Consider the following 9,978-nt stretch of genomic DNA (forward strand, 5'->3'; position numbering starts at 1 on the left):
TTCCCACGGTACTTGTATGAGTCCACCCTCTTCACTTCCTCTCCCAGGATGACAACCAGGATAGAGGGCCTCTTGTTCCTCTGGTAGTCCACCATAAACTGATTTTGAGCTTCAGGTGATTTCATTGCACCATCTGACGACACTGTCTATCATTCCTCTCTAGTCCTCTGTAAAAATAGCCTCTGAGTGAAGACAGCAAGTTTCTCACTGGAATCATACATGTCAATATAGTGATAACTTCCATTTTGCCAAAAAATACAATTAATACCTTTTATTAAATTCCCTTCACTTAAGTCTTCACTAAAATATTATATGAGTCTGGACAGACATGGATGTAAACTGCAAACTGACTTGGTGGTTTTTGGATATCAGTACTGTGATGTGACCCCTCCCCTCTCTGTAGCAACCACACTTGTGCAACACTAGAGGAATGGTTTGACATTTTGGGAGGCACGCTTATTCGTTTTTTATCGTATTTTGGTGAGAAGGTTGATACCACTCTAACGTTGTATGTACATCTGTCTTTGATGAACTTGAACACCATTGTCACTAATAATCTTATTTTGAAAGTATTGTCCGGAAAACGCTCCGTTGCTAGGTAACGTAATTGAATCCCGTTTTAGCGTTAGCTGGTGGACTGACAGGCAGCTGTTTGATTAGGGAGGAAGTCATGAGGTAAAACATCAATGTGTTGGTCAGGGGAAGCTGTAGTCTACCAAAGTACGTTATCAAACATGTAGTTTAATGGGGTATTTTTAGCTTTTAACTGTCGTATATATGTATGTACGTATCTTATGTTGTGTAAACCTGATAAAGTGATACTCCAGTACTGCTACCTCATATTTTAGCATAATATGATTTTAGCACAGAGTGCATGGCCAATAACCTCATCATAAAGTTAGCCTTAAGTTGGCAAACTGATGTGAATTTGAACACACAGAATTTAAATGTTTATCAAACTATGTTTCACAACAAACAATTATCAATATATCAGTCTTAGACTACTAATTGTGACTCCATCTGCATAATTTACTATCAAGCTATCATGCAACAGAATGACACCTTATATATTATATTATTGGGAGCATTTTAATCTAGCTGGTTGAGGCTGAGCTAATTGTAACTACTTTATATACTTTTGGGTAGTTTAATCTATAACAGGGCATTATATTTCATAAACTGGTGTCATATTTTGTATGTAAACTATCTGTTAATAAATTGTAGCTGTTAAAAAAAACAATGCACTACAGTAAAAAGTGTGATACATCCCTCTAAAATGTACTGTAGCAGAATTATAAACTAGAAGAAAATGAAAAGACCTCCTTAGGGTTTAAAATTTTAGCAACTACATTAACTAAATGACTGCAAAATGGGAAAAAAAAGAAAATCTTAGTGCATCCAATCCTTTGCTTTCTTCTCTCCTTGTCCCTCTTATCTCCTTTCTTTACACCCCCAGCTTACAGGAAGAGTGTCCCCAGGAGCCCCAACCGGAGACACTGCAGCCCGTAGCAGCCAGAATAATTCAGAAGGCCTGGAGAAGATATGTGGTGGGTGCTGCTGCTGCTGCTGCTGCTGTGGAAACACATACTCTTGCACATGCATGAATTTAAGTACACAGGCAACAACAAAAACTCTTTTTTCCTACCCAAACCATAGTACAGAGAGATCTTCAAGTATTTCAAAGAGCTGATCAATAATTGCAACCAGCGGGATCCACAGACCATCCTCAAAACTGTCAATCCTCGAGAGGTAACAGATATCACACTCTATAAAATAAAAACAACAAATCAAACAAATGGTAAAATGTGTTTTTCCTGTTGCAGGCAGAGCTGCTGGATGCTGCTGCTGGGGTGTTTATCAGATTTCGACTTGGAGGGGTAAGCTTCATGGGGATATTGCTCCACAATATGTGAATACGATAATGCAGATGTACCTGCTAACATCTCATGCCTTTGCCTTCAGATCACCTTTCCTCCCAACATCTATTACAAGATCTTTACCCATCGGCCCATTGCGGATGTGTGTGCCAGCAGCCCAAAGGACTACACACAGCCAAGCCTGAAGAAGCCTGTGGCCCGGCAGACCAACAATGGCTGGCCAATCACGCAGGAGGACCGATCAGGGTGGTACCAACGTATGGAGAACAACAGCTGGAGGCTGTTCTGTAGCAAGGTGAAGAACATGTTTAACACAAATGAAAATGAAAGTCTAAAGTCTAAAAGTCTAAAGGCCTTGAAATAAATAAATAAACAGCTACAACAGACATAAACAGACTTTCTAAGAAGTTTTATGCCTTGATCATGTCAAATAGTTTGATGAACGTTTACATATTGCTCTCAGACGTCGTTCATTTAATGTCAAAGTTAGCCATAAACTGTTAGCCACTACAAGCAGATGTCATAAACCCTGTGTCCATGGGTTTCTTCATCAGGTCGTTCCCGAGGGTGATCCCATTGAGATTGGTGCACACAAAAAAAAGAACTTTCATTATTCCAGACTGCAGCGGAAACAGGATGTAGACAAATGGAGGAAAAGGAAGAAAATTGAATGGCTGAAGCACATGTGAGTTGAACTAGGTGTGGGTGGTCTAAGATCACAGTCATGCCATCATGTTTTTGTCTGTTCCATGAAATGAGCATATGTGCTGTGGCCTCAAGTGGAAATGACGGGATAACGGTGAAAGCTAGCCCTAGTTTATGTCTATTGTGTATTAATATTACATTTCAGTCACAGAGCTAAGTATGGAAGGTAATCCCTCTTGATCTCTAATACCCCCAGCAGGTGCTTCAACAACACTTACTGCTATTTTGAAGATATGTCAATAATTGGAACTCCATTTCCAAATCCAGGTAGCCGGAAATTACATATCTCATTGCTTTTTGTATGACTCAAGAAAACATGACTACCACACATATTTTGTATGAAAATATGAATTAACATAAAGTAAAATTAATATCGATAAATATAACTGATAATTAAACTTTTTAATTTTGGTTTACATTGTACAAATTAAGCAAGGACATAATAGGCTAATTCTGCAAATTAAAACCAGTATGCTATTTCTGTTCATCTTTAATTCTGGGACATTTTGGGAAAAACACTTATTTGCTTTTTTGTGAAATATAGATGAGAACATTGATACCATTCTTATGTCTGTACACTAAATATGAAGCTACGTCCAGCAGATGGTTAGCTTAGCTTATTATAAAGACTATAGCTACAGGGAAACAGCTAGAATGGCAATGTTTACTCTGCACAAAAACCAAAGTGTAAAAATGACACGTTGTGGTTTTACAAGAGGTTATGTTACCTTTGGACTAAGCCAGGCTAGCTGTTTCCCCCTTTTTCCCAGCCTCAGTGCTAAGCTATGCTAACTGGCTAATGGCTGTAGCGTCATATTTAACAGACAGTTACTAGAGTGGTATCAATCTCCATCTTTAACTCGCGGTACGAAAGTAAATAACTCTATTTCCCATAATGTCAAACTATTCTTTACCTCTTTGGATACAGTTGGTTCTATCCCAAAATTTGGGAAACACACACCTCTGTGGCAGTGTGATGTGGAGTCTTGTGTGACAGGAAATCCATCTCGTCTTCCATCTATCATTATCTGTCCTCTCTGTCCCTTACATACAGGTACAACGAGGGTCGTCTACAGGCTCATCCGGTACATCGGCACATAGCCACCCTGGTGGGAAGTTCAGCCCAGGAAGTGATGGACACCAGTGAAGAGAAGGGAGATGATGAGATACTGGAATGGGAGCTAGATGAGCTCCTGGCCTGGACCAACACTCTCAACTTTGAGGAGTAAGATACTTTTTTTTGAATAGACATATTGTAAACTGGTCCAAGCTTGTATATTTATGTTGAAATGTTCTTCAAGGCTGTCCCTATGTATCAGTACTTTTTTTAATGTATTATTTTGCTCTCTTGCTTGTGCAGGTATATACAGGAGTGGAGATATTTGGCCTGTAGTCACTCCTCTGGGCAGAACCAAGGTGAAAATATTTCTATTTTACAAACTTTTTTCTCATTATTTGTAGTAATTACTGCATATCTTTGCTGCTAGTAATAGTCAAACTTGTTATTGTCACTCATTTAATGCTGTTTAGTACCTGCTGTACTGCCATCTGCTGTTTAAGTTTAGTACTAACAAAGCTGTCTTTCCACAGCATCTATCTCATCTACTGTTATACAAAAACCTATTGATGACCATGCTTCTGTTTTATTTTCTTTCTCTTCCATTCTTCATCCTCTTCCTCTGACAGGGGAGCCTTCATCTCCACCCAGGCTACCTGCTCATGACTTTGCTGGTGTTGCTGAAGAAGACAGTTATGTTGTCCTCACAGACACGTGTACTAATGTCCAACTCTAGACAACTAGAAATGTATTATCTGTGCAGTCAAGTCATTATTGACACAATAATCATTTTCAAATAAAGTATGATAACTCTGTTTGTGTTATAATTATGTTTTTATTACAGCAGTTAAGTAAACATTATGGTAATCATTCTGTATTATGAGTCATTACAATTAGTGTTTGAATGAGATGATGATTAAATCTATTATTTAATCACTGTGACGTCAAACCAGATCAAACTGCTCAGATACGTCCTCTGAATATGAGAGGACTTGGGGGTGTAATTTGAATGTTTTGCACTGTTAGTAAAATATATTAATTTCAGTAAAGAGTTGTGTCCTTAATGGTTTTAGGTCGATCTTGTTTCTCATGGTCCAATCACTGCAAACTAATGTGACTGCAATGTTTCAGACATCTTTCAGAACATGTGTATCTATAGACTATATTATGGGAATCAACCAAAATTTATTCTTAAAAAATATACATGACTTTTTATGACTTAAATGAAATTATTAACTGTATTATCACATCCTGTTTGTATTTCACAGTTCTACAAAAAAAAACACTGTTGAACCAAATGTCACATTTAATGTCAAACATACTTTGCTTTTGAGACTATCATACAGCAAATGCAAAAATTGTGTTTACAGTCTTTATTATATAGAGACAGAATAAAACCCCATCACAACAGAATACACAAGAGTGTGTATGGTCTAATCATCAGTAACAAAACAGTGAACACAAAAGTGAAGTTGTTTGACAGTCATTGTGACATTGTTTCAGCAGGTTTTTGTGAAAATTGTGAAAAATGAATGGGACTGAATACTAGTAAATAATTGCCTGTTAATCATTAAAAAGAATATTTCGCTAAGGTAAGGAAAAGAGGGGGCACCCGGATTTGAACCGGGGACCTCTTGATCTGCAGTCAAATGCTCTACCACTGAGCTATACCCCCGTTGACGTTCACTAGAAGTTTATATATATATAAATAACTATAGCTAGTATACGTGTTACTCCTGTATTGTGATATGGTGGAACTGTGATGTATATGTTAGTGTAATAAACAAAAAACTACCTACGTACACAGTGAACGGCAGTATTAGCGTGCAGTTGCCTCATTATGTTGTTGTAAATTATGCGCTGGCGTAAGCCCGGATGCAATATTTTTTCCTAGCATGGCGAAGGCATAACCCACCCTACTCTGCCTCTGATTGGCTTACGCTGATATTCATACTCTAATTCTAACCAATCTTATTCCTCATACCTAAACCTAACCAATCCAACGAACCAAGGTAACGAGTACTAGCCAATCAGAGGTAGAGTAGGGCGGGTCATGTCTTCGCCATCCTAGGAAAAACAATTTAGAGCCCGGATGTGTCGTTAAGAAAACGCGACCCAACCGGATATTCAAGTGTGTTGAAAAGAAAGTGGAAGAAACGGAATCAGGATGGTATGGCTCAATTGTTATCTTCTTTATTGTAAATGTTGTAAATATAACCATGTTCATGCCCTGCTTGGTGTTGTTTAATGCTAGTTATATACATATTTGACCCCTTCGCGCCTTTGCTCTCTGTCTGTATCAGCTCTGAAGTCCAGTACATGTGAATATGATTAGTCACTGGAGCTAATGCTAGCTCGTTAGCAGTTAACGTAGCTATGAGGTTAGAGGCTTAGCTAGACACCTTCAGTTTTCAGTATGTGTTTTTTGAATATTAGCACATGTTAACGGTGGATGTGTGTTTTTTTTTTGCAGAATTGTCGAGGACTCCGCTCTCAGCTGAAGGACAGTGTACCTGTGGCCGGCTTGTGTCCGCAGGGAGCTTATGGAGTTCAGGACTCTCTGCGCAGCGGGTGAGAAATTGATCAAATTAATCTGGTGTGACCTAATGTTATATGTTTAACTGACAATTAACTTTTATTGAATCCCTAAAATACAAACAGAAAATACAAGATTCTGACAGATAATTAACAAACAAATGAGTCCTACCATCTCTAACCCCTCTCCATACCAATTTGCAAATCGTGAATATTTACCAAAAGCCTCCATATACAATAAATATCTGTCTGTATTTCTGCACTATCAGTGAGTTTAAAGAGGAGTATTAACTCAGCATCCAGCAGTCTAGACTGCTTTATTTTTCCAGATTTGTTTCGGATACACTTCAAAAGTTTCTTGACTGGACTCTTAAAGTATCTTGGCTATCTGGCCAGAGTAATATTTTTTACTAGAGTTGTACAAACAAAATTTATTTGTTTCTGACACATATAAATCAAATAATATCAATCATAAATATTATTACTAACCCTCAATTCTCACTGTACTTACATCTTACAGCACAAGTAACATGCATTGTCAATACTGTAGAGCAGCACTGACAGAAAATCAAGACAACAATTGTTAACTCAAGTCAAATAAATAGAAGAGGTAATTAAATAAAATAAAAATGGTGGTCTTGGACTGATTCTTGTAGAGACATTAAGTACTTTTCCACTGGCGCCCATGTTTTGGCATATTCAGTCTCATTATTTTGCAGTCTAAAGGCTGCTTTTTCTAATTTCATCATTTCTGTTGCTTCAGTGATTGATTCTTTCTGAGTTCCAGTTATTCATGATTACATTCTTTGTGACCATACATAGCGAGAGAAAGATCTTTTTGTTCTTTGAAGACACTTTTTTGCTTATTTACACTTATTTTCCAACTGTAAAGTGTCCTGCCCAGGAAATAACTTGGTAACGATGCTTTAAAATATAGCCTACCTGCAACATAAGTCCAACTTGGGCCAAACAACTAATCGATTAATTGAGAAAATAATAGACAGATTAATCAATATTGAAAATCATTGTTGCAGCCCTACTTTAAAAACAAATTTTAGGGATACTAATAAAAAATGAATATTTTCCCATATAATGTTCTCTGATTTTTAAAAAAAAAAAATTTTTAAACACTTGCATATCAGTATCAGTGTTGGCCTCTGAAATCCAGCGCAGTCTTGTTTAGTTATAAGGTCCTAATCAGCAGTGCACCATTAAACTACTAGTAATTGAAATGTAGTGTGACATTCTCTGCATAAACAAGTGTGAGATGTACAGAAGGTTCTGGTACAAATACATTTACACGGCTTAACTTTTTATGTGAAATGACGCATGAAGTGTGTGTGACAGCTGTCTTGTAATCACTCAAGAGGAGCTGTCTTACCAGTTAGGTGTTTTGGTCATGAATTTAGGTGATAGCACCACTTCTTGGAACCAAATTAACTGTACATGGTACTGAGTTTTACCTTTTTTGTGTGTGTTTCATCTTTTTCTTAACAGCTTCAGCAGTGTGAAGAATGAGCTCCTTCCCAGCCACCCGCTGGAGCTGTCAGAAAAAAATGTAAGTCATTTGAATTACCCACACTGGTGTGTTCTCACTTTTTGACTGATTAGTTCTCTTCTTAGCACTGTTTAGACATGTACAGACTGGGCTTGATTGACAATGCCCTGATTGCTCTGATCTGGTCATATTTAGTGCTTTTTGATCAAAAGGTTCCAGAAAATAAGAAACAAGAGGAACTAAATTAGGAAGCGTTCCCTTTTGCTTATTACTGTTTCCACCGTATCTGATGAACTGTGAAGATTAGACAAATTTGTCCAATGACAGATCAACCACCACTCACACTCACTCTTGGTTTCGCTCAGCTCCTTCGTTGAGTTTCTCGCACGCCACTTTTTTTTTTTTCTTAAAGTTGGGGAGCTGACAATAAAGCCTAACTTGTTTTTTAACATAAATAAACAAGTGATGTCTACCCCACATCCTAATATTGATACTAGTTGCACAAACAGCACCTCCTTGTTATGTTAATGAATTGGTGCACAAGTTAAAACAGTTACAGGTTTCGTTTCTGGATTAATTAAATAGTTCTCGGTCTCCTGAGAAAGTTCCTGCGGTGGACACACCCTACATATTAATTTAATGGGTGTGACATCACATAATTCCCAGCATAGCTTTGCTCACATTCAATCTGTGCAGAGGTCAAAACATATTGGTGAGAATAATCTCTATTGAGTCAGCATGAGTCATTCAAACTGCACACTACAGGCCTTTTTTACAGCAGACCCCTTAACTTGGCATAGCAGGAAAAGCACAACTGATTACATTAACGATGCCTCAGTTGTATTTAGGTGTCCCAGTGTGTCATGCGTGTGAGCCAGGCACTCCTAACTGCCAAACATTAATCTATGTTATTAATTACACTTGTGCCTTTTCTACTAAGACTCTGTTTTGTCTTTTTTGTATTATCAAGGATCATATCAAACAGAATCATCTGTACATTCACATGGATGTTTAAATATTTACACAACAGAATACCATGTTTTATTTGACAGAAGTAGATCAGTAGCCCAGCCCACACAGAAAAATGTCATCAGAGTGAACAACAGAATAAATAATGGTGGAAATGGTACTTTTCTTTTTTTTCTAACATGTTTTGTTTCTGTGGTGTGCAGTTCCAGCTGAACCAGGATAAGATGAATTTCTCAACCCTCAGAAACATCCAGGGTCTTCATGCTCCGCTCAAACTGCAGATGGAGTACAGGGCAGCTAGACAGGTAACACACACACACACTGCCTGTTTCATAGAGTCGCACAAATGTAGCTCTGATACCCCTCTTCCTTTGGCTCCTCTCTCTTTTATCGTAATGTTTACTGTATTTTTAAGTCATTCTTCTTCTCTTTCATTAACTCTTGATGCCCGTCCTTCCTTGTTCCAGATCCAGCGTCTGCCGTTCCTACAGAGTTCAAACCTGCTGCTGGATACACTCAAAGGCAGCGACGAGTCCATCGGCTTTGAGGACGTCCTCAATGGTGAGACCCTCATACATTCATCTTTACACAATCGTTGACACAACTGTCGAAACATGATGCTTAACCGCCCCGCACTGTGTTTGTGTCACGTTACCTTGCAGATCCAGCCCAGAGTGAAATGATGGGCGAGCCACACATGATGGTGGAATACAAACTGGGCTTGTTGTAAAGAAGATGGACACAAAATACACACACATAGATTTAGGTTATTATTTGTCTGCAGTCATTTGTTTATCGGATCCAAAACAAAGGTGACCAACTCAGGTTCTGGAGAATTGTAATCATCTTCTCAGAAGGACTGGGAAAGGACGGGTGTGTGTGGGGGGGGGGAATGACATTGCAAATAACATAGACGTGGGTTACTGAGTGTTGAGCATTTTTATTCATCTGCTGGCGAGACTCATTCAGACAGGCATTCATTGCTGCTTTTGTATGATTCCAAACCGGTTGGTATTTCTAATAAACTGAAACATAACAATCTTCATGATGTGGGTTCATTTCAAAAATTATTTGATCTTTTTCAATGAAACTTGTGCTCATGTTGTCACCATAGGGCACCATCAAAACTTGTGATCTTATTTAAATATGTTGTCACCACTTCAGGCGACGGCTAGCAAAATATTGTGATATAGTTTGGCTGCAACTAACATTTATTTTCATCGATTGATCTGACAGTTATTTTTCTTGATTAATTGTTTTGTGTATAAAATGCCAGAAAATAGTGAAAAGTGCTTATTACAGTCCAGATTGATGTCTTCAGGTGCCTGTTTTGTCCA

General features: G+C 38.1%; 2 protein-coding genes and 1 non-coding gene across 3 annotated transcripts; 2 read left to right on the plus strand and 1 right to left on the minus strand.

The window, feature by feature from the left end:
• The first annotated feature begins 598 nt into the window (after positions 1-598).
• On the plus strand, positions 599-4,454 carry c21h11orf65 (chromosome 21 C11orf65 homolog). The gene is made up of 9 exons (XM_042399701.1): positions 599-675; positions 1,457-1,547; positions 1,657-1,749; positions 1,824-1,877; positions 1,963-2,172; positions 2,432-2,562; positions 3,637-3,807; positions 3,943-3,998; positions 4,269-4,454. Exons 1-9 carry the CDS (start codon positions 671-673, stop codon positions 4,373-4,375), a joined length of 918 nt encoding a protein of 305 aa, XP_042255635.1. The 5' UTR covers positions 599-670; the 3' UTR covers positions 4,376-4,454.
• Positions 4,455-5,242: 788 nt separating this feature from the next.
• trnac-gca lies at positions 5,243-5,314 on the minus strand. Its single transcript has one exon. It is a non-coding gene; the product is annotated as a tRNA-Cys (tRNA).
• Positions 5,315-5,700: 386 nt separating this feature from the next.
• On the plus strand, positions 5,701-9,684 carry LOC121888151 (proteasome maturation protein). Its single transcript, XM_042399532.1, has 6 exons — positions 5,701-5,809; positions 6,113-6,210; positions 7,672-7,732; positions 8,845-8,946; positions 9,109-9,202; positions 9,304-9,684. The coding sequence occupies exons 1-6, from the start codon at positions 5,807-5,809 to the stop codon at positions 9,369-9,371; spliced, it is 426 nt and encodes a 141-aa protein (XP_042255466.1). The 5' UTR covers positions 5,701-5,806; the 3' UTR covers positions 9,372-9,684.
• Positions 9,685-9,978: the final 294 nt, after the last annotated feature.

The sequence above is a fragment of the Thunnus maccoyii genome, chromosome 21, assembly GCF_910596095.1.
Source record: "Thunnus maccoyii chromosome 21, fThuMac1.1, whole genome shotgun sequence".
Taxonomy (NCBI): Eukaryota; Metazoa; Chordata; class Actinopteri; order Scombriformes; family Scombridae; genus Thunnus; species Thunnus maccoyii.